Genomic DNA, 24630 nt, shown 5'->3' with positions numbered 1-24630 from the left:
GAGCCAGCCTGGGGAAACATTCAGTACCTGGCTCAGAACTGTCAAAGTACGAGGAGGGTAGGAAACAGAGCGCAAAGAACAGAACCTGGAGAGCTGGACTGACTCCCGTACTGGCCTAATAACTGGCAGCGGGTAAGTGAAAGGAGCCAGCTTTCAAAGCAGGGAAGATTTTGCCGTAAAAGTGGGATGGAATTTATGTGGTGGGAGCTTTGGGTTCTGGGTGTAAGGAGGGACTTTGCTAGTTACACAGTGGACTGGCTGAGTGATGAACTGCCTTGACTGTTGTAAAGAGAGTTCCGCTTTGGAGGAGGAGTCGGGGTGGGACATATCAAGGCCCCTACCCAGTCCCACTCCACTCCTGTGATTCCGTGATGAACCGGGCGCCTTGCAGAGGTCGATGATGATTGGTAAAAGGTCTGATTGCACTGAATGTCACAGTCCCTTTGTTGCCCTCAACTCCCAGCAGCCCATTTTTTTCCTCCTGTCACATTTAAGTCATGTGTATGGGATCATGGAGCAGCTGATAATTTGGGATTCTGTCAGTGTGTGTTTCTGAGAGTGATCGGTTCACAGCTGACAAGTATCCAACAAAACCAGTTACACAGGAGACTGACGAGTGGCAGTCATGGGTGTGATGGTGCGTGATCTCAAGTTTTCAATCTGAGACCTCCTAAGGAGAAAGAAAGCATGAAAAAGAAAAGGAAGTTTCATGGGGGTAAAAGGTTTGGTCACCGGTCATACTTTTCAGCAGTGGGTCACAAGAGGGAGGGAAAATAGAAAATGAAATTACCAAAGTGGCGCCTGCTGCCCAGCCTGTATTGCTCTCTCTGTGATTCTTCAAGCATCTTTTTTTTTTTAGTCACAAGCGAATGTGAATATCACATATTCTCTTCCCCAAGTGACCTTTTAGACAAGTGATTATCTACTTAACAATCTCATATTGGTAGTCTATGTTTTCTAGTCTTTCTTTTCCTTCTCTATTATAGAAATTTTCAAACACTTTTGCTGGAGCAATTTGAAGCCAATCCTAGGCATTATATTTCATCTAAAAATATTTCACTACCCATAATCTTCTTGAGAGTATAGTGAATTTTTTGATTATTCCCTTTTCCCATTCTAGAATGAGATGCTGGCTGGGTCTCTGTTATCCAGGCTGGAGTACAGTAGCACAATCTCAGCTTGCTGCAGCCTCAACCTTGTGCTGAAGCAATCCTCCCACCTCAGCCTCCCGAGTAGCTGGAACAACAGGTGTGTGCTACCACACCTGGCTGATTTTTGGTTTTTTGTTTTTAAGAGATGGGGTTTCGCCATGTTGCCCAGGCTGGTCTTGAACTCCTGAGCTCATGCTATCCGCCCACATCGGTCTCCCCGAAGTGCTGGGATCACAGATGTGTGCCACCGCACCCAGCCAGGATGCTTTTTTACTTGGTTTTCTTTGTCATCCTGAACATAAGTACCATCTTTTGCCAGTGTTTATGCCAGTATCAGAAATTTCCCTATTAAAAATATAAATTCTCCTAAAATAACGACTGTCATTTTTATCCACGGCTTACTCATTTAACAGGTACCATTCTGGGTTGCAAAAACCTTTCTGGAGCTGAGCAAACTGAGACTTCAGAAACTTGGCAGAGGTCACACTGCCAGTACACACTAGTCCCATAGTGTTTCCACAAAGAACTACATAGAATTCCATTGTAACACAGATTGATGTTTTTGCCATCTGCTTATATTAGGTCTCATTGTGAAAGCTGTATTATGAGAGGCCATGTACTATACATTATTTAAATAGGTAGTATTTAATATTATTAGTAAATTAGTAATTACTAGTAGATCAATAAGTAATATTCAACTCAGTCTAGACCAAAATTAACTAATTCTAGGTTTACTTTTAAACTATTAAGATAAATATAGGCCACTATTGTTAGAACAAATGATATTAATGCAAGGACCAACTTTTTAAGCAATCTACACAGATTTTGAGTACTTTTTGAGAAGGTTGCGCTGTACTCTGATGCAACTGTAACTAGAAGAATAAAATGATAATAGAATCTTAGGAGACCTGAGCTAGGAGTCCAGTTTAGTTTGTGATTGGCTCCACCTGTCTTTAAGGATGAGCGTTTCCCCATGAATTAGGCATTTGGAGTGTTCGCGCTTCTTGAGCTCTTGGAATGAGAATGACTGGGTTTGACGCAGGGTACTTGTCTTGCAGGATGCACATGATGGGGAAGTCAACGCTGTGCAGTTCAGTCCAGGTTCCCGGTTACTGGCCACCGGAGGCATGGACCGCAGGGTTAAGCTTTGGGAAGTATTTGGAGGTGAGAGCCTGCTGCATGATCTCAGACTGAAAAAATTTGAGATGATGCACTCCTTGCAGTTGGGACTACAGGCGCCCGCCACAGTAGAGACGGGGTTTCAAGCTGTGTCCTGCTCGTGGCAAATGCTGGGATTGGTTGACCGCGCCCGGCCTCAGACTGAAAATTTGAGATGATGCACCCTTGCTTTCAGAAAGCACTGTGAATTGTTGACCTTGCTTTCAGGCACTGTGAATTGTTCATCTTCCCAAAACATACATTTTATGTAAGGGATCATTTGAGCAAAGCATTGTACATCTCAGTTATTCTTTACATCCGAGTGGATGTTTGCTGTCATTTTCTAAGTAGTGACCAGAAAATACTGTTATGGATATGTTTATGTTAGTAAGGTTTCTGTAATTTTTCTCAAGTATATACCAATCAGAACATCTTGCAAAATAGTACCATTTTTATGAGGAAAATAAGTCTTATGATCATGGATTCTACAGTTAAACTATACATTAAGCTATAGTTGATGCATTTAATGACAATGGCAATAACCTAGGGGAAAAAATGACTGGCGTCATGTCTAAGCTTCAGAAAAGAGACGTGTGTTACCTAGAAAAGATGTCTTTAACAGTGTATCAGACAAGGGCCCTTAGATGGAGACTCAGTCTCTTTGGACTTCTAGGATGCTCAGAGATGGATGGCATTAAAACAGAAAATGGAAGTTAATGAAACCATCTCTTAGAAATCTGAAGCTGGGCATTTCCCAGTTTTGACATTTTCAAGATTCAGTTAAATATGCATGTATTTTTACTAAAGTAAGGCCAAAGAATAAGGCTTAAGGTTTTTAATAGGAACCACTTTGTCGGGTGTCCATAGTCCATACATTATCCCTGTCCAGCAATAAGTATCTCCAAAGTGATTTTGTCTGTTAATTCCCCTGATCTTCACAACAGCCCTGTGTGGTTAGAATGGTAGAGATTGAGCCATTTCACAGATAAAGGGAATAAAACTCAGACACTACGTGATTTACATGGCTGGTGAATGATTTCCATGGTGAGGAAGTGGTGGAACTAGGACTAATGCAGGTCAGAAGACTTGAAATTCCATGCTCTTCTTACTGTAGCCTTCTCCAGCATTCTCTAGCAACTGAAAAATCATAGGAGTACTGCTTTTAAGGTTTATTATTAGAGCAGGAACAACTTATTAGAATAGATTATTAGTAAAGCACTCCTCCTGTCTGCCCCGTCCTTTGATTTTCAGGAAAGGGGCTCAGCAGTTACAGCCCATCGAAGCGTGCTAAAATTTGCTGTTTTGCCCGGAAACATTTTAGCTTATGAATGATAATGGCTGAAGCTATTAGAAAACAATAATAAAAACAAATCATAAGAAATTTTCACTTTGTGTGGCTGAGGCAAGAGGGTTGCTTAGGCCAGGAGTTCAAGATCAGCCTGGGCAACAAAGTGAGACCCTGTCTCTACAAAAAAAGTATTAAAAAGTACCTGGGTGCAGTGGGCATGCACTTGCAGTCCTAGCTTCCTGGGAAGCTGAAGTGGGAAGATCAGTTGAGCCCTGGAGTGCGAGGCTGCTGTGAGCTATGATCACATTACTGCACTCCAGCCTGGGCAGCAGAGCAAGACCCTGTGTCTTTAAAAAAAAAAAAAAGGAAATTTTAGGGAATTTGATTTGTAAAATGGAAGTAAACAGTCTGTTTTGATTATACCATTGAGATTTAAATAAATATAACACTAGAAATATTTTTGTTTTACTCCTTGGTCAGTAAAAACACCTATAAGAAAATTAGAGGTACCAACCTTTAATTCTAGTAACCTTGTTGCTGCTGAAAAGGAAATGAACATCAATTGAAGTTAATACTGACATAATTTGTGCCAGCGCATAATTTGTGTTAGTCAAATTAAGTTTCTACCTAATCTACAGAAGTAGAAGAACGTATGGCAGCATTTCTTACAGTATTGTGTAGGGCCTTTCTTCTACAAACAGCTTTTTCTTTTTTTTTTTTTTTTTTTTTTTTTTGAGACGGAGTCTGGCTCTGTTGCCCAGGCTGGAGTGCAGTGGCCGGATCTCAGCTCACTGCAAGCCCCGCCTCCCGGGTTCACGCCATTCTCCTGCCTCAGCCTCCCGAGTAGCTGGGAGTACAGGCGCCCGCCACCTCGCCCGGCTAATTTTTTTTTTGTATTTTAGTAGAGACGGGGTTTCACCGTGTTAGCCAGGATGGTCTCGATCTCCTGAACTCGTGATTCGCCCGTCTCGGCCTCCCAAAGTGCTGGGATTACAGGCTTGAGCCACCGCGCCCGGCCCAGCTTTTTCAGTCTACTAGGTTTTTCCTCTTGGCTAATATTTATTTACTGAATCTTGGAAGAGGCCAAGTTCAAGAGACCTTTTCTGAAATAGTTTGGGAGTCCTGTTTTTTCATCCTTTTAGAATATCAGAAGAATGGCACTTTCTTCCCACTGGGAACATCTGGTTTTGCTCATTGTCTCTAAAGCAGAAGTTCCACTGGGAATTATACAAATGCTGTTGACATAGCACTCCCCACCCCCACCCCATACCTTGTAGATAATTAGTTTTAATACAGTCTTTGTTCTTTTTGAGATCAGTCTCTCATATTGAATAGCATTAATTTTTTGGTCACTTCTTACATTTCAGCACTGTATTACGTGCCAAGCAAATAGACCAGTATTTTAAGCATAAGCCAAAGAGATATTTCTTAGAATTTGCAGTAATATTTTTATCTGTGACGACTTCATCTAAAGGAAGATCTTAGCGAATATTAGCCTTTTTCAACCGTTTTGAAAATCTTAAGAAAGCTAGGATCCGGAAAAAGCCATTAAATATGCTGTATTTTGCAAGTGGATTTACAGGAGAAGTTCATCAACCAGGTTAACAGTCCGTGGCCTGAACGTACATGACGGCTTCAAATCAGTATTCGTGTCACTTTGATACTGGCTCCAATCATTATTTTTACTACTTAGAAGTACTGAATAAGATACACATGTGTGGACATGTTTTCTGTTCTGTGTTCCTCTTCTACAAATAAGATTACACTGCTTCCCTAATTCCTAGCTTATCTGTGTGGATCATCCTTAAGTTACCCTTTTCAAAAGAACTCAATCAAATCATTGAGATTTTTGCTCTTCTCAGTTTGGGATTGCCGGTTCCTGAAATTTCTGTGTGGGTGGCCAGGCTGTCTGGAAGCAGAGTAGATAAAGTGGACACTGCAGAGTAGATAAGGTGGACACTGCAGAGTAGATAAGGTGGACAGTGCAGAGTAGATAAGGTGGACACTGCAGAGTAGATAAAGTGGACACTGCAGAGTAGATAAAGTATACACTGCAGAGTAGATAAGGTGGACAGTGCAGAGTAGATAAAGTGGACAGTGGCTCTGTTGGTGAGGGAGAGCTGTGTAGAGGGACGGGAGGTGCTGGCACTTAGTTCGCTTGCCAGGATCTTAGGTTCATGGAGATAAAGTATGAGGGCAAATTCCAGAAACTCCAAACTAGCTTGACTGGTATTCTAATGACTAGTCATTTAAATGTAACCCAATTTCTTTTCACACCTTAATGAAAATTACTACACCATGGATCTGGAAATTGACTGCCAGTTTATACAAAAGTGATAGTTAAGTTAGCACAAATACTGATCAATTCAAAGATTTATGTAAGTTTTTAAAATTTACTGAGAAATAATGGAACTGAATAAACCCAGTCTCTAGTTTGATTGATATGGTTTATGCATTCCTACACTTTATTTTTCTAAAGAGAATGAATAACTACATTTCTTAAAGAATAGAACACACATGCAAGATACTGGGGTCAGTGTCCACTTAGACATGCATTCCTCTTAGAAACTAGCAGTATCTTTTATCTCTCATATTCTGTTTGTCCTGCTATTTTGTTTGATTCTGTAAAGGTACAGGATAGCTGTTGTTTCAGCAGTATAATTGGCTTCCATTGTATTTCAGTGCCCAGTTTTAATGTATTTATTGACTTTATTTAACTTCCCATCATCCTAATTTTTTCTTTTTATACAGAAAAATGTGAGTTCAAGGGTTCCCTATCTGGCAGTAATGCAGGAATTACAAGCATTGAATTTGATAGTGCTGTAAGTATCAAATAGCTATGATTTTAGGTTTTTAGAAATAATTTAAGACGTTCAGTTTTTGAAATTATAAAATAACTTACCCGATTTCTCTGCCATTCTCTATATCTTAAGTCAAATCCATGTTAAAGAAAGATGGAAGTAGATTATAGGGTTAATTGCTGTATCAACTCTGATAAACCCTTGGGTTCTGCTTCATGCATTAGGCTTGTGATGTTACTCAGTACTCTGTGTAATTTCACTTAATAGTTGTATTTTGAGTTTATAGATGCTGTACTCCAGGGGCCAGTGTGGTCTCTACCCTCAGAGATTCACCATCTAAATGAGAGTGATGGGAAAGCATTAAACTGCAAAGCATTGTGTTGAGGTTATGGTTGAGATGTGTGTGGAGTAGAAAGGAAATACTGATGAGAGAGTAGCTCATTCTGGGGCAAGGGTTAGGGGCCACAGTAAGGCATTTAAAGCGGGTCTAAAGATAATCAAAGGTCGGAGGCAAAAAGCCAGGAACGGACACCACAGGCAGAGGGAGCAGAGGAGGTTGGGCTGGGCAGGTGCAGGCGCTTGGGTGGAGGTGATGACTGGGTGAGGCCAAGGCAGTGTCCTCATCTACCAAGAGTCGTTATCTTGGTTGTCATCTCTGGGGAGCCTTTTTCACATTCCTGGGTGGGTTGAGTGTCTTTCTGTATTCCCAGCATCTTGTGCAAACCTATTCTATGGCACAGTGGTTGTGTATATCTGCTTCTTTTACTAAGCTGAGAGCTGACTACCTGAGGACAGGTGTCTGGGTGTTAAACATCTTTGTACTCCCAGCACCTGGCACAGTGCCTATTAGGTTCTAAATAACTGCTCCTTGAATTTAATTGGGGAATGATAAGGGAATAAGGTTGGAAAATGAGGGTATGTTGTATTGAAAGGTTTAGACTTCTGTAAAGCCATGTGGAGACTTGAGAGATTTTTAGAAATGGGTGTGGTGTTAAATTGTGGTATAACTGTGACAGTGTTGAAGACTGCATTGGAGGAAGCAGGTCTGCAGCAGCCTGTGCGTTCAGTGCTTCTGCAGAGATGCAGAAGGCCCAGGTGGGGGCTGAGGCAATAGGGGAGAGAGGAGAGGACCAGGCTTGACACATTGAAGATGAACAGTTCTCAGAGTGAGTGGGAGATTAGGCCAGGAGAGAGTCAAGGGTGCCTCTGAGGTTTCTGACTTGTTGATATTTGCTGCTAGTGAAGGTTGCCAAGGGAAAAGTGAGCAGGGAAGGCTGAGATCCATTTTGAGCTTGAGGTGTCTACAATATTCAGGTGAAATTGAGCAGGCTCAAAAAAAGGTCTGAGCTCGAAGGAGAGTGGTGAGTTAAAGCACACTCATGACAGTAGCTGGTATTCACGCTGGGTGTATAGTTTGAGGCATCTAAACCTTCTTGGACTTGATTATTGGGGAATTTATATCGTGTGAACTTAACTCCTCTGATTTGGCTAAAAATTGGTTTTCCTCTTCTTTATTCCCATAGGGTTCTTACCTCTTAGCAGCTTCAAATGATTTTGCAAGCCGAATCTGGACTGTGGATGATTATCGGTTACGGGTAAGACCCAGTTAAGAAAGTTAGTGCAATCTCCAGACTTCATGTGGTGTTATCAAGGCACAAACTGGCAGGTGCTTAATTAGGGGACTTTGTTTTCCCGAAAATCATGCTTGATTCACCCTGCCCTTCCTTTCCTCCTTGGGGAAATCTGTGTTTCCACTTTATACTCTTTGTCTAAGACTCAGTTTCAAAATATTTGCAATAGGACCCTCACATTTGCATGAAAACCTTGGAATTCTCTTCATAAGGACTAGATGCTTTTCGTAGGTAGCAATTTTAGCTTAATGGCACAGAATTTAGCAACAGCATAGGAATTATGATTCCTGTGGGCTCTAAAACTTAATTACCTCACAGAGTAAAGTGGGATATAGAAGTACAAATGGATGTATCATAGGGATAAGACAATTCTGAAACAAAAACTCCCAGCTGAGAAAGAGGGGACAGGTGTCAGAGCAGGAAGAACTGATTGGATGTTGAGGAAAGCTGCATTTGAACCGAAACTTGCCGAGAATTCTCTTGGCACCCAAGATAGAGACCAAAACTTGATTGTATCATTTTTGTTCTGAGGGGAGCCAGGGGCATAGGGGGAAGCATGTAACTTAATTTGCAGACTTTTTTACCCCATAAGCCTGAAGGAATCATCACATAAGCTTATTAAACACAAGCTATTGAAAGATATAATGGAGAATGAATTTGGCATCAGTAGGTATTTTACTAAAAAAAAAAAAAAAAAAAAAAAAAAGTTCAACACAAGCCATTTGTGTGTGTCAACCCACACCAAAAACAGGAAGTAATGTTAAGATGAATTTTCTTTTTTTTTTTTTTTTTGAGATGGAGTTTTGCTCTTGTGTAGAGTACAGTGGTATGATCTCGGCTCACTTCAACCTCTGCCTCCTGGGTTCAAGCAATTCTGCCTCAGCCTCTTGAGTAGCTAGGATTACAGGCGTGGCTAATTTTTATATTTTTAGTAGAGATGGGGTTTCACCATGTTGGCCAGGCTGGTCTTGAACTTCTGACCTCAAGGGATCTGCCCACCTCGGCCTCCCAAAGTGCTGGGATTACAGGCATGAGCCACTGCCCAGCCAGATAAATTTCTTTTTTCTTTTTTTTTTTTGTTTTTTGTTTGAGGCAGAGTCTTGCTCTGTCACCCAGGCTATTAAACACAATAGAGTGCAGTGGCGCCATCTCAGCTCAGTGCAAGCTCCGCCTCCCAGGTTCAAGCAATTCTCCTGCCTCAGCCTCCCGAGTAGCTGGGATTACAGGCGCCCTCCACTACGCCCAGCTAATTTTTGTATTTTTTAGTAGAGACAGGGTTTCACCATCTTGGCCAGGCTGGTCTTGAACTCCTGACCTTATGATCCACCTGCCTCGGCCTCCCAAAGTGCTGGGATTACAGGTGTGAGCCGCCGTGCCTGTCCAAAATTTCTTTTTTCTTTTTTTTTTTCTGAGATGGAACCTGTCGCCCAGGCTGGAATGCAATGACGTGATCTCGGCTCACTTCAACCTCTGCCCTCTGCCTCCCAGGTTCAAGTGATTCTCCTTCCTCAGCCTCCCAAGTAGCTTGGATTACATGCATCTGCCACCATGCCCGACTAATTTTTTTTTTTTTTTTTTGAGATGGAGCCTCGCTCTGTCGCCCAGGCTAGAGTGCAGTGGCATGATCTCGGTTCACTGCAAGCTCCACCTCCCACGCCATTCTCCTGCCTTAGCCTCCAGAATAGCTGGGACTGCAGGCACCCACCACCATGCCCAGCTAATTTTTTGTATTTTTAGTGGAGACGGGGTTTCACCGTCTTAGCTAGGATGGTCTTGATCTCCTGACCTCGTGATCCACCCACCTTGGCCTCCCAAATTGCAGGGATTACAGGCGTGAGCCACTGCACCTGGCCTAATTTTTGTATTTTTTTAGTAGAGACAGGGTTTCCCCATGTTGGCCAGGCTGGTCTCGAACTCCTGACCTTAAGTAATCCACCTGCCACGGCCTCCCAAAGTGCTGGGATTACAGGCGTGCACCACGACACATGGCCCAGATGAATTTCCTAAATCTACAAGGGAGGTGGAGGAGCTGTAGTAGAATGGTATATTAGGTGGGTTTCTGGTGATTTTCTTGAGAGGGTTGTATAGAAGATTATTAGTATTAGATGCTAGCCAATACCTCAGGGGTAGTCATTCTTAATTCGCAGTTGAAAGACGATCCAGGTCCGAAGGTGCAAAATAATGACCTCTGACGAAGACAAGGACGTGCTGTGAGAGCTGAGGAGCCTATGTTCTTGTCTTAATGACGGACTCAGAAAGTGCGCTGCTAGAGAGCCTGCCACGGGGCACATCGATTCAGATGCTTGAACAGGTTCAGTTGAAGCCCTGTTGTTCTGTACTGTACACATGGAAAAGATGGCCTAGCCAGTACTCATGGCTACGTTCTAATCCATCCTGTGGAATATTGTGATTTATCTAATCATTGACCTTTTATTCTAGACTGAGATACAGTAAAACTGACCAATTATTGGAGAGGGGCCTACGGCCTTTTTTATGATAGTCCCCTAGAGGAGAAGAGGAAGAAGTTGAGTCAACCAGTAGTGCAGGATGGTATTTTTTAATTGGTAAAAGAGGAGTCCTATACAGGTGGGCATCAGCCTTTGGGTTAGAAATAACAAGAAGGGGACCTAGAGCAGGGAGCTAAACTGAGAGACAAAGGTCATAACATTGAGCTGGCGCACAGAGGTCTCACTGGGGAAATGTTCTCAGTATGCGGGAGCACAGCGCAGGCGGCTGGGCTGCTGCTTCTGGTGATGCCATGCTGGGGCAGGAGCCTCCTGTGCTGGACTAGTTGGCTTTTGAGTTTCTGGCCTGTTCATAACCTTGTCCTGTTCCTTGGTAAATGTGTGAAGATGGGAGGCCTTTTTCAGCAGATTCCCTGTACCCAGAGAACTCTCCTGAAAACTTTACCAGGTTGCAGAAAGTAAAATAGGCTCCTTATTCTAGGGAGTGCTGGCTTTTTTTTAGACCCCAGTTAACAGATGGTATTGGAGAATAGGAATCCATTCATCTATGTTGTGAAACTCACAGACATCCATGCCCTGTTGGTATCTCCTTTGCTCTTATGACAAGGGAATGGTGTTGGGAGAGACTGGCAATCAAGAAGCAGCTGGTTGAGTGCTTGCTTTAACATCCTTTTTGTAAATGCACCCTAGAAACAGCCTGGCATTGAAAGGAGTCCTCTGTGATGCCTCCGTTAAAAATCTAAAGTCAGTACAAAACTGCCCGGCTGCTTGGTAAGATTTGACTTGAGGAACTTGCTTGGAGAACCCCCTGCCCACTTCTGTCGTGGTGTGGTGAGGCGGCCACAGTGAGGATCAGCTATGGCTGCTCGGTGATGGTTTCTGTTTGGAATGTTCCTCTCTGAGTTCTGCATTCTTCTGGAATCAGTTGTCTTTGGTTGGTGTTATGTTAGCTGCATGATTAAGTTGTTACCTGAATGGGCAATTTTGTGTTTAGAAATAGGGGTCGTCTCTACTAAAAAATACAAAAAACTAGCCGGGCGAGGTGGCGGACGCCTGTAGTCCCAGCTACTCGGGAGGCTGAGGCAGGAGAATGGCGTGAACCCGGGAGGCGGAGCTTGCAGTGAGTTGAGATCCGGCCACTGCACTCCAGCCTGGACGGCAGAGCGAGACTCCGTCTAAAAAAAAAAAAAAAAAGAAATAGGGGTCGTCACTCGTTATCTGCCATGAGGCACAGAGAGAGTCTGTGCAGAGCCCAGTGGAGCAGAGGAATCTTGAAGCCTCCCTGCTTTGAGGCCCCGGCCTTGATGACATCTAAATCCGCTGCCCTTCTCTTGTTAATCCCTGTTTAAAAGTAGAAGATGAAACCTAAAAGTGGTGTTAATCATAAAAATAGATTTCGGAAACACCTAACGGATGTAAGAAGTTTAAATCTGATCCATTTCAAAGGACTCTTTATAAATGATAGCGGTGATTGAAGGCCTGTGGGAGGCCCAGCTCTATACCATTGGAAGCACCCAGACGGTGGGCGAGCCAGCTTCAGGCAGCTCCAGCTTATTCTCACTGAGAATAAGGTGAGCAGAAGCCCAAACATTGTACAAAGCAAGCTGACAATACATACAAGGAGCCAAGAAACAAAACGTCCCTTTCCCTTATTCCATTAGTTCAGCAGTTTCATTCCTGGAAATAAATTAAGAGAAGAAAGCTCTATGCCCATGAATGTTCACTGCAGCAACCTTTGTGACAGACTCTTAAAGAAAGGGGGGGTGCAACAAGGAAGAGATTTGATCCCATTCGTCTTGTTGAGTCCATACTAAGATAGCACAAGGATGTTTCCCGTTCACAGATGTTACAGAGACCCAGGGTGTTTAAATCAGTGGAACCCCAAAGCCCATGAATTTTCAGCTGTCATATGAAAAAGTGCTTATGCTATAAGGTTAAAAGAGCAATGGATACATTTTTAGGAAGAGTATAATTGTGTAAAGATTAACATGTTCCTGGAAAGTATGTAAAAATGAATATACAGATGGTCCCCAATGTAGGGTATTTTCATCTTACAATGTGTTTGTCAGGACTGGCCCCATCATAAGTTGAGGATCATCTGTACTTGCCATATCCCACTTAGGCACAATGTCTTTTTATTCCCTGTGTTTGTGAAATGTGATTTTACTCTTAACATTAAGAAACAGATAGTGAATATAAATACAAATTTGAATTTTTGATAAAATAGTTATTAAGAATTGAATGTAAGGCTGGGCACAGTGGCTCATGCCTGTAATCCTAGCACTTTGGGAGGCCGAGGCAGGCAGATCACTTGAGGTCGGGAGTTCAAGACCAGCCTGGCCAACATGGTAAAACCCGTCTCTACTAAAAATACAAAAATTAGCTGGACATGGTGGCGCATGCCTATAGTCCCAGCTACTCAGGAGGCTGAGGCAGAAGAATCACTTGAACCTGGGAGGCGGAGGTTGCAGTGAGCTGAGATCACGCCACTGCACTCCAGCTTGGGTGACAAGAGCGAAACTCTGTCTCAAAAAAGAAAAAAAAAGAATTTAAGAAGTAGCCTACCCAAGTTTTTTTGTCTCTCCCCGTGATTTGTGCAGAGTGGATGTTTTATATTGAATGGAATCATTATTCATGGACTGTATGTAGTGGAGGCTTTGTTAGTGGAGCTTTCTTGATCTTACAGAAGGATCAGTGGGAGGTTTTCACACAACTGTAGCACAGCCGGCACCCAACTGGCAGCAGTTGTAAGATGCTGTCCCAGTTTCAAAGGTTTGAATGTGGGATAAGGCAGTGTGAGAACTCATGCAAGCTTCCCTCATTGAAGACGAGAGGGTAGTATAAGTTTTTTGTTTCTGTGCTGAAGTGGAGTTAACTCCACTGAAAATAGAGGAAAGATTGGTTTCAAAAATGTTAACACAAAAAATCTAACCCCGAACCATGAGGTCTCATCTTTGGGAGCTGAGGTTTGGAGTGCAGTGGCAGGATCTGGGCTCCCTGAAGCTTCGACCTTCTGGGCTCAAGCAGTCCTCTCACCTCAGCCTCCCCTGCAGCTGAGACTGTAAGTACATACCACCACACCCAGCTAATGTGAATTTTTTTGTAGAGATGAGGGTCTCACTATTTTGCCCAAGCTGGTCTCAAACTCCTGGGCTCAAGCAGTCCTCCCAGCTTGGTCTCCCAAAGTGGTAGGATTACCAGTGTGAGCCACTTTGCCCACCCTTGCATTTTCTAATTAGAAAGAAAACATCAGTGAATACCTTCTGAACCTCTGGTGTTTTAACACATAGAAAAATGTTGATCATGCACTGCATAGAGGTCAATGATGAATGGTAAAAGGTCTGAGTCCTCAGATCCCCTCCCAGCATCCCAGTTATCCCCAGCTGCCTCTCCTCCATCGCGCTTCAGAAGTGCTGTGATGGGCAGAAGGGCAGCCGACACTCCGTGATGTCCCTCATTCTGTGTTCCTCCGTGAGCTCAGGGAAGACACTGGTTGGCGTCCAACAGCTTAGTCACAAAGGGATTTGATTGTTGGGAGTGCTGATATCTGTGGCTGTGATCAGACTTGTTCAAGCTGAGACCTCTGATTGAAAATCCCCCAGGGGTTTTAATTGTTTACATAGAGTCCTGATGTTGCCTTTTGTAAATTATGCTTGTGGTGACCTTGTCTAGTCTGACTTTAAATATGGAACTGACTTTCAGCAGCATGGGGCAAAATCGAGGCTTTAAACTTTTTAAAATTTGATATAATCCAGACATACAAAAAATTACAAAAACAGTACAGCAGATATCTGTGGTAGAGCTGATTTCAAATTCAAGATTGAGGATGGGGAGCACGTGAAGCTTGGTCCTAGTGATGTTCAGTTTTTGTTTTTAATGTTATTTTTAGTGGCAGTTTTATCCTTTTGGTCTTGATACCTCACATTTGGCCAACACTCAAAGATAGGCTTCCTATGAAATGTGTGGCCTCTGGATAAGACTCAGGAATGAAATTGTTGCTTCGTATCCTGTTTGGGATTTGTGTGTGTGTGTGTGTGTGTGACAGGATCTTGCTGTCACTCAGGTGGAGTACAATGGCATTGTCATAGTTCACTGCAACCTCGGCCTCCCAGGCTCAAGCAGTCCTCTTGCCTCAGCTTCCCAAGTAACTGGGACCCCAGGCACATGCCACCACTCCCTGCAAATTTTTGAAAAAAGTTTTTTAGAGATGGGGGTTTCACTGTGTTGCCCAGGCTGGTCTTGAACTCCTGGGCTCAAGCAGTCCTCACACCTTGGCCTCCCAGCGTGTTGGGATTGCAGGCATGAGTCTGTGCCTGACCTGTGTCTTTTTCCTTTGCTGTCTTATCGCTTTGAGTGTTCCTGGCCGGATCTCAGGGTGGTCTGACACTCTGACTGGAGGTAAGGATGCTGTGGATACTTTGCTAGCATAGGCAGGGCCTGGCGCCCTGAGGCTCACCCTGGCTGTGTTCTCTCCTAGCACACACTCACGGGACATAGTGGGAAAGTGCTGTCTGCTAAGTTCCTGCTGGACAATGCGCGGATCGTCTCAGGAAGTCACGACCGGACTCTCAAACTCTGGGATCTACGCAGCAAAGTCTGTGAGGAAATTCAGTCTCTCTGTCTGTGTATATGCTTAGATGTTAGCGTGGAGGGGTGTGTGTGCACGTCAGAGCCTGCATTTATGTAATATAGTTTGAATTTCAGATCTGGCTTCACGTTTAGAGGGGCACTGAGGGTAGTGATAGTTTTTCTTGTTTGAGGCTTCATTAAGTGAGTAACTCTGACAAGTCAGTGGTTCGAGGGTAGCAGCATTATGTAAACAGCCACGTTGGTGCCTCTGCTTGATTAATGATGTTTGCGTTTCTTTCAGGCATAAAGACAGTGTTTGCAGGATCCAGTTGCAATGATATTGTCTGCACAGAGCAATGTGTAATGAGTGGACATTTTGACAAGAAAATTCGTTTCTGGGACATTCGGTATGATACCCAAGCGCCTGACAGGAGGCACCTGAGAGTCTCCACAGTGATGGTTCTGTACATGGGTTGTGCTTTTAAAATCTCAGGACATGACAGAAATGAGCTTCAGTACGTGCATGTTTAGTGTTAGCTTATTAACACCCGGCTGTTCTTTCCCGTGAAGTAGCCTGTGGAGCTTAGCAGTCATTTATTGAGCGTGCAGTGAGTGCTGGGCCCTTCACCAGCTGGCAGGTGAGAAAAGGCACACAGGATACTCTTTCTCCCTTTAGGTAATTTAGACTGTAGTAGGGAAGGCAGACACAAAAGTCAGTGACTCGTGTGTTGAAGTAGAGGCAGGTCCCTTTGCCCAAGTGTGCTAAAGAATGCCTCTCCAGATGTCTCCGGAGACTTGAGTAGGATTCACACAGCAGGAAAGCCGCTCAAACTTTTGAGTGTGTGTCTGGTGGCTGATACACGGCAAGTGGGCAGAAGCCAGTGAGGTGGCTATGGTGCGTTGAAATCAGGTTGCCACGGGCTTGATAAGCCATTTTCAAACGACTCGATCCCGTAAGTCGTTGGGTGTTTAGCAAGGAAATGGTTGCTTTGCAGGAGTCTAGTAGATGACTTTGGTGGCATTTTGAGAGGGCATATTGGGGAACAGGAAATCAATAGAGTTGATAAGGACCTAAGTTCAAGTCAGTAGAGGAACATGTGGAGGAGGGAATCTATTTGAAGGAGAATTTGGACAGGGCTTGTTGACAGATTGGAGGCAGAGGATGAGGAGGGGGAAGACAGGATGGAGAGTAAATGAGGACAGCCTCCCAGCAGGGTTGTAGAGAGGGCGGGGGTACAGGGCCCGTGGTGATAGATGATGCTTTGAAACACAGCATGGCACCAGAAAGTCCTGACAATGCTCATGGTTCCGGGACACCACTTCACATTTTATTCATAATCTTTAGTTTGCTTTTAAAACCTGAAACTGGAACTTGAAACATGGAATTTGAGAGTTAAGCTGGATGTTCGAAGTCTCTTAGTCCATCCCATAATCTGACAGGTGAAGACCCCGAGTCCCAAGGAAGTGGAGTAGCTTGCTTCAAGCTGCATATTTAGCAACAGTCAGATAAATTCTTGCTTAGTTACGGTGTGAGGTAGAAAATGGTTTCATTGAAGGCTTACAACAAAGTCATCACAGAACAGGTCAGCACCCACTTTGGCTGTAAATGTCACCAACAGGGCCCTGCCCAGGGTGGCCGTTAGCCGACCTGGACATGGGCCGGAGCACAGAGAAGAAGAAGGAGGTGCATAGAACCGTGGCTCTGCGCTGGCTTTCCTGGCCCCATGTCTAGAGGTGGAGGGCCACAGAGCCACACTGAATAGGGCAGAAAGCCTGCAAGAGCCTACAGGGTTACACTGACAAGGCAGCCCAGGCCCGCGAGTGCACGTTTCTTTGCCAACTTTATCCAAAAGTTGAAATCACATCACTGAACTAATACTAATTGGGTAGTAGCCCTAGTTAGCTCATGCTGATCAGAAACTCTGATTGGTGACTGTTGTCATCCCAAAAATGGATGAGGAAATTCTGACCAACTTCAGAGTTCCAGTCTGGAAATGACTGTCTTAGGGTCTATTGATGAGAAAGTAAGAAAAGCGGTCACAGGTTATTAGAAGGCTGGGAACACATTTACTGCGCTGGCAGAGCGTTGCATGCTAGTTGAATTGCAGTGCCTTTTTTTTCCTCCACGGCATGAGGTCTAGTTTGGCCTATGTTACATTTCTCCAATCTGTTGTCCCTCTTAGATCAGAGAGTATAGTTCGAGAGATGGAGCTGTTGGGAAAGATTACTGCCCTGGACTTAAACCCAGAAAGGACTGAGCTCCTGAGCTGCTCCCGGGATGACTTGCTAAAAGTTATTGATCTCCGAACAAATGCTGTCAAGCAGACATTCAGGTAACTGAAGACGTGCTGGTTGCATGAAGACCAGAGTCCCAGCCCTGCTCTCTTACGTGCTGCATGGCCTGAGCTCCCTGAGTGACAGTGCCCTGTTGTTTGTTTCAGTGCACCTGGGTTCAAGTGCGGCTCTGACTGGACCAGAGTTGTCTTCAGGTTAGTAGTGACCCACCCCCTGCCAATTTGGTTCATCACAAAGAGTTCTGTGTGGGCATTTTCCCACTGGGGATACAGAGCTAAATTTTGTTCAGTGCCCAACCTGTGTTTCCAGGAATGTGCTTGTAAGTTCATTATTGCAGGCCACCATTATTGTCTCTTTCCAGTGTTCCTTTTGTGATTACAGGAACCTAACGTGTTGTACCAAAAAATAACAGTTGGCTGGTTGCTTTCTTCTGGGTGAGCCCATTAGGTACACTTCTCGTCACTCATTCACGCAAGAACTATTGCCTCACACCTTAAGTTTGGAAGGTGTGAGAGCTTTGGAAAAGGGCAGGAATGGCTGTGGGCCTGGGGTGGGACTGAAAAGCCTTTTTGAAGAAGGGTGTGCAGGTGGTCTGCAGTTTTCCGCTCCTTGTTCCCTTCTTCCATGTATCGTGCTTCTTCCAAATACGTTTCCAGGCTCGGCTGCTAAGATGCTTCTTTTGTTCCCTCCTCCTCTTTGAAGCGTGTAACAAGGCAGTCCACGGGCTGAAACCCTGAGCTATGTGGAGGTTGGCTTTGATCTCCCTATATGTTGTTTTGTTCAAGTCTGTAGATGGTTAAGGACTTGGAGCCCCAAGAAGTAATGTGATGCCACTCTTCATTAGCGGATGGTGCTGAAATACTGGGGAAAAGCAGGTTTGGCTGGAAGGGCCATGAATAGCACACATTCTGAGGTCTAGGCACACAGGAGTGGCCATCAGTGAAGAACAAACATTCCTTCTTGGGAAAAAGGCCACGGAGATGCTGAATGGGGAATGGGGAATTGACAGCCTTTCCTTTCTTCCTGTCTTCTCTAGTCCTGACGGCAGTTACGTGGCGGCAGGCTCTGCTGAGGGCTCTCTCTACATCTGGAGTGTGCTCACAGGGAAAGTGGAAAAGGTTCTCTCAAAGCAGCACAGGTAAGACGGCCCTGTCTCAGCGCCCCCTTGCGTTGTGAGCACGGCCTTTGACTTGATCTCAGGGTCATCCGGTTTAGACCTCAGTCAACACCATGAGGGCACTGCCCGCCCGCCCACCTGCTCGGCTGACTGAGCTAGGTCAGTGGAGAGAAGCTGGGGCCATTCACAGCACAGCAGGCCACAGTCTACAGAGTACTCCAGGTAGAGCGGTTAGAGTGGCGGCCGCTGGAGAAAGGGTTATAGAAACACATCCCTGTCTCTTTGGTTATGTCCCATGTCCTCTGTGTCTCCTTCCCCTTCTCTACTCTCCTTCCTTTCTGCCTCCCTCTCTCCCTTGGAAGTCCCTGTTGTCAGTGCATTGACATGTCCTAAACACTAATTTCCACACACCTTATTTTATCTTCCACCTGATAGGCAGGCCCCAGACCCCCTTTTTTCCTAACTTTGTTCTGCCCACACAAGCCCACCTGCTAGTCGGAAGCCAGATACCATTTTCCTTCAGAACCTTCTCTCCCTGCCCTTGGGCAGCAGCAACTGCTCCCAGACCTAACCAGTGCTGGCCACCACTGCCTGGCTCTTCAGAGGCATGTGTCCTGTCTCTTTCCAGCTCACCCAGAGCTCCTCTCTTGGGGAGAGTGTGATAAGCGCTGACTGCCAAAGGGGCCAAACTCCCTTCATCCCAGCGTGACTTAATTAAGTACACCACTGGATTTTTCAGAGGTCTTTTGCATTGTAGTGAGCTCCTGCCTTGCTGTGGGCACAGTGCCAGAGAGTGAAATGGAAGTTGGCAAAATTGTGACTCCCTGAGTGCACAAGCTTCTGGTGTTTAGTTTACTAAGATCTCATCCCAAATGTTCTGAAACTTGGTAATTTTCTGATCTCTCCTTTGAAGCTCGTCCATCAATGCGGTGGCGTGGTCGCCCTCTGGCTCGCACGTTGTCAGCGTGGACAAAGGATGCAAAGCTGTGCTGTGGGCACAGTATTGACGGGCCTCTCAGGGCTGGGAGGACCCCAGCGCCCTCCTCAGAAGAAGCACGTGGGCTCCCGCAGCCCTGTCCTGGCAGGTGATGTGCTGGGTACAGCATGGACCTCCCAGAGAAGCTCAAGCTATGTGGCACTGTAGCTTTGCCGTGAATGGGATTTCTGAAGATTTGACTGAGGTCTCTCTTGGCCTGGAAGAATAACACTGAAAAAACCTGACGCTGCGGTCACTTAGCAGAGGCTCAGGTTCTTGCTTTGGGAAACACTACTAGCTCTGACCTTCCATACCTCACTTGGGGGAGCACAGGGCCCCGCTGGGCCTCCTCACCAAGGGCAGTGCCAAAAACAGCCCCCACATCAAGGTGGTGTTCTCTGTGCTTTCTCTCATCCTTCCAAAGTTGGTTCTGGCCTGACGCATGTCTCATCACCGTGGGGTCATTTGCCCGGTGAACTCACTTTAAGCATTGGATTAACGGAAACTCCAAGGCTACAGACCCCTCCCTGGTGGGCTGCATGAATGTGTCTCATTACTGCTGAAATTTCCTCAGATCTCTTCCACTGTTCTTCAGAGCTTTCTGGCTCTCTTTCCCCCACAAAATTCGACATATTTAAAGATCTCTGTGTGGTTTAAAAAAAAATGTTTTTATGTTTTTTTGAGGTGGGAGAGGATGTGAGAAAATCTTTTCCAGGGAAATGGGTTTGCTGCAGAGGTAAGGATGTGTTCCTATATCGATCTGCAGACACCCAGAAGGTGGGTGCACACTGCATGCTTGGGGTGCCAAGGGATTTGAGACCTCCAACATATTTGTCTGAAGCTGGTGATTCTGGCCACGGCCCCTCTGCCAAGCCTGTGTGCCATGCCCTTGGTGCTTTAGTGCAAGAAGCCCAGGCTCAGAAGCACAGCAGTGCCATCTTTCCGTTTCAGGGGTTGTGATGAAGGCCAAGGAAAAGCATTTATCTTTACCATTTTACCTGTGTATAAAGTTTTAGTTCATTGAGTGTGCAAAACACCCTTATCACTTCTAAATTTGCACTTTATTTTTTTTCTTCCATGCTTGTTCTCTGGGCATTTGGGGATGTGAGTGCTAGAGCCAGTGAGAGGTGTCAGGCCGCCTTCCCACTGATGGTCCTGGCCTCCACCTGCCCTCTCTTCCCTGCCTGGTCGCCACTTTCCAATTTGTCCTTCAGAGAACTTAAGGAGAGTTGAAATTCACGGGCCAGGGCACATCTTTTATTTATTTCGTTATGTTGCCCAACAGAACTTGACTGTAAATAATTAAAAAGAAATCTGTTATACTTTTCAGACTCCATGCCTCGTGGTGACTATTTTATTCTCCCTTATCCTTAGAAAGGGGAAAGAAAGTGATTTGTTTACCTGCTAGTTATTTGTAAACAATGGCTAGTACTTTTTTTTCCCCATTTACCAAGTGTTTATTGTGTTTTTCGTTTGTTTGTTTTTTTTAACTGCATGATTCCATTTATATAAAATTCTAGAAAATATAAACGAATCTATAGTGGCAGAAAGCAGATTATTGGTTGTCTGCAGATGGAGGGAGGGGGAGGAATGAATTACAAAAGGCCACAAAGAAACAATTTGGGGCGATGGAAATGTCTGTTACCTTGATTGTGATGATGGGTTTATACCTATATACATATGTGAAAGCTCATCAAATTATGTACTTTAAATATGGGCAGTTTATTGTATGTCTGTCCCTTAATAAAGTTGAGGGGGGGAAGAGAGAGAAAGGCAAACACATAGAAGGAGGAAGGAAGACAGGAAGGAGGGTAAAGAGGGAGGGAGGAAGGAGCGAGAGAGCGTTGAACAGCTCCGCCTTGGATGTGCCTCTCCGTTGCCATTGACCGGCTTAACTGATGCACTTTCCCATTTACTGGGAGCAGTCTGGGAACCAGGTTGAATTGTGTGGAGTGTCCTACTTGTTTGTTTGTTTGTTGTTGTTGTTGTTTATATACTTTTAAGTTGTAGGGTACATGTGCACAATGTGCAGGTTTGTTACATACGTATACATGTGCCATGTTGCTGTGCTGCACCCATTAACTCATCATTTACATTAGGTATATCTCCTAATGCTATCCCTCCCCCGTCCCCGTTCCCCACAATAGGCCCCAGTGTGTGATGTTCCCCTTCCTGTGTCCAAGTGATCTCAATGTTCAATTCCCCCCTATAAGTGAGAGCATGTGGGGTTTGGTTTTCTGTTCTTGCGATAGTTTGCTGAGAATGATGGTTTCCAGCTGCATCCATGTCCCTACAGAGGACATGAACTCATTCTTTTTTATGGCTGCATAGTATTCCACGGTGTATGTGTGCCACATTTTCTTAACCCAGTCTGTCACTGATGGACATTTGGGTTGGTTCCAAGTCTTTGCTATTGTGAATAGTGACAATGGCTAGTACTTTTTAATGGCCTTTTCTCGTTCATCATGTAAGCTCCACTCCACAAAGTATCACTCCCTGTAAACACTAGTGTTCCAGTTTCATGTCACGCAAATCTTAACGGACACTGGAAAGGTATTTCTTCAGAACGTTACCAGCTGCAGTAGAAGAGCCCCGCACGATTCCTCTTCAGCCCCGCACACGGAGCCTTTCTCCAGTGAAACGCCACGCTGGAGAGGCATTCACTTGTGGTGGCTCAGATACCTGACACACAGCCTGAGCTGTGACAAGTGATGACCACCCTGCTCAGGAAACTCAGCCAGTCTCCACTTAGCCTAGCACCTGCAGTCAAGGTGCCATCAGGGTCTGAAGTCTGAGGCAGCCAGCACTTGCACAAAGCTGGATGAAGGCGAGATGTGTCGGCTCACACCTGTAATCCCAACACTTTGGGAGGCTGAGGCAGAAGGATCACTTGAGGCCAGGAGTTGGAGGCTACAGTGAGCTATGATTGCACTCCAGCCTGGGTGATAAAGTAAGACCCTGTCTCTTAAAAAAAAAAAAAAAAAAAAAAAAAAAAAAGTTGGATGAGCCCTTTGCAATCACTTCAAGAAGGTGATTCTCCAAATAGGCCCCAAACAAGTGTTCGAATAGTCTCAGATCATGCTGTTTTTGCATTTGGAGGGAAGCATGGCTGTTCTTTGCTCAGCCTGAGCTCCATTCCAGTCCCGTAACTGCCCGCCAGTGCTGAGGTCAACGCGAGGGTCTCACAGCACCGGGGAGTGTGGCTGCCCTTTAACTCCCTGCCTAGGGTGTGGACAAGGGCCTTTCCAGCAGCTAGTTGTGTTTTTTTATTTTTTTTTTTTTTTTTTTTTTTTGAGACAGGGTTTTGCTGTGCTGCCCAGGCTGGAGTACAGTGGTATGGTCACTGCTCACTGCAGCCTCGACCTCCCAGGCCCAGGCGATCTACTCCCTCAACCTGAGCATACCACCATGCCTGGCTAATTTTATTTTTAATAGAGATGGGGTCTCAGTAGGTTGCAGGAGGGTCTCCAATGGCAGTGCCCAAAGCAGTCCTCCTGCCTCAGCCTCTCAAAGTGCCAGGAGTATGGGAGTGGAGCCACTTTTGTTTGGCCCTATTTTTCTTTATGTTTTTATTTTTATTTTTTGAGATAAGATCTCTGTCACCCAGGCTGGAGTGGAGTGGCACAATCTTGGCTCACTGCAGCCTCTGCCTCCCAGGCACAAGTGATCCCCCCACCTCTGTCTCCCGAGTAGCTGGGACGATAGGATAGGTTGGTGCCACTACAGCCAGCTAATTTTTTATATTTTGTAGAGACGGTTTCACCATGTTACCCAAAGCCTTATTGTTAAAGTGCATACTGTTCATATGCTGCCTCTTACCATAGATGTCCCAAAGCCCCTCCTGCTTTCACAGCATGGCACCCGATGTTTCGTGGGGACACTAGGGTGAATGGATGGAAGAGGCTGCTCTTAGGCTCCAGGAGCAAGTCGGCTGGGAAGTCGCAGGTTGCTGAGTGTACCAAATCCTGCACAACTACCTGAGTGTCTGTAGCACAACAGCAATCTTAATTGATTAGATCTTTTCTTTCTTTTGGGGTAGGGTCTTATTCCAGTTACCCAAGTGGAGTGCAGTGGTGCAATCTCAGTTCACTGCCACTTTGACCTCCTAGGCTCAGGTGATCCTCCCACCTCAGCCTCCCGAGTAGCTGGGACTGCAGCCACCTGCCACCATGCTTGGCACTTTTTTTTTCTTTTTTTGTATTTTTAGTAGAGATGGGGTTTTGCCATGTTGGCGAGGGTTGTCTCGAACTCTGGACTCAAACAGTCCACCCGTCTGCCTTCTCAAAGTGCTGGGATCATAGACATGAGCCACTGCACCTGGCCACGCCCACAGGGACAGGTGTGACGCTAAGCTGTGTCTTCAAAAGTGAATGGGCTGTGCTCCTCCACATGGCCTTTTCTAGGGTCCTGCTTTAATAAGTCCGGCTTATGTTAGAAATTCCTATTTTCCATCCAAAAAACTTTGGAAATCCCAGCACTTTGGGAGGCCAAGGCTGGCGGATCACGAGGTCAGGAGATTGAGACCCTCCTGGCTAACACGGTGAAACCCCATCTCTACCAAGAATACAAAAAATTAGCCGGGTGTGGTGGTCCACACCTGTAGTCCCAGCTAGTCAGGAGGCTGAGGCAGGAGAATCGCTTGAACCCGGGAGGTGGAGGTTGCAGTGAGCCGAGATCGGACCATTGAACTCCATTCTGGGTGACAGAGCAAGACTGTCTCTAAAAAAAAAAAAAACCTTTGGAAATCTTGAGTAAAATGAGGTATGCCTGTATCTGCGTAGATTCTGTAAAAGTGCATGAGGTATGTGGTACCTGCCAGTAAAAGATGGGACTAATCACAGAATGATTCTTAGCTGCCTCACTTAAGCAAAATTTGACTACTCTGGCCTCCAGGAACTCTGACTTTCCTAACAGGTCTCAACCCTTCCTGGCCTGTTTGTTCCAGATCCTCCCTCTCTGTGCATGCTCCAACTGTTCCTGTCCTCTCAACCTTCCCCGCTGCTTAGTGAGTCTTCCCCGGCACTGCGTTGCCTTCATATTCTAACCTGCAATTGGTGAGCACAGTGAGAACATCCAAATCAGGACAAACACAGAACCCAAGGGAGTAGACAGTATTGTCTCCAACGAGTCCAGTGTACCCACCACTCAACAGCCCTGTCAGTCTCAGTCAGCCCTCTTT

At 45.2% G+C, this 24630-nt stretch overlaps 2 protein-coding genes and 2 non-coding genes across 7 annotated transcripts in view; all 4 read left to right on the top strand.

Annotated features, from left to right (window-relative positions):
- The window catches only part of ATG16L1 (autophagy related 16 like 1), a 46211-nt gene extending 25431 nt beyond the window's left edge, over positions 1–20780 (top strand). For all 4 annotated transcript variants that reach the window (XM_050751562.1, XM_050751565.1, XM_050751564.1 and 1 more), the window contains 9 exons: positions 2210–2315; positions 6349–6419; positions 7922–7993; positions 14972–15092; positions 15365–15470; positions 17247–17396; positions 17505–17552; positions 18395–18496; positions 19389–20780. In XM_050751562.1, the coding sequence (XP_050607519.1) occupies positions 2210–2315; positions 6349–6419; positions 7922–7993; positions 14972–15092; positions 15365–15470; positions 17247–17396; positions 17505–17552; positions 18395–18496; positions 19389–19482 (870 nt within the window). In that variant the 3' untranslated portion in view covers positions 19483–20780. The remainder of the gene's footprint in view (positions 1–2209; positions 2316–6348; positions 6420–7921; positions 7994–14971; positions 15093–15364; positions 15471–17246; positions 17397–17504; positions 17553–18394; positions 18497–19388) is intronic.
- DGKD (diacylglycerol kinase delta) overlaps positions 1–24630 on the top strand; it is a 681592-nt gene that overhangs the window by 480059 nt on the left and 176903 nt on the right. The gene's annotated exons all lie outside the window — the stretch shown is intronic.
- On the top strand, positions 393–668 carry LOC126933280 (small Cajal body-specific RNA 6). The gene has a single exon (XR_007718519.1). It is a non-coding gene; the product is annotated as a small Cajal body-specific RNA 6 (non-coding RNA).
- LOC126933279 (small Cajal body-specific RNA 6) lies at positions 13812–14076 on the top strand. The gene has a single exon (XR_007718518.1). It is a non-coding gene; the product is annotated as a small Cajal body-specific RNA 6 (non-coding RNA).

Source organism: Macaca thibetana, chromosome 12 (genome assembly GCF_024542745.1).
Source record: "Macaca thibetana thibetana isolate TM-01 chromosome 12, ASM2454274v1, whole genome shotgun sequence".
Taxonomy (NCBI): Eukaryota; Metazoa; Chordata; class Mammalia; order Primates; family Cercopithecidae; genus Macaca; species Macaca thibetana.
Note: the sequence above shows the minus strand (reverse complement) of the source record. Positions and strands in the feature narration are given on the sequence as shown.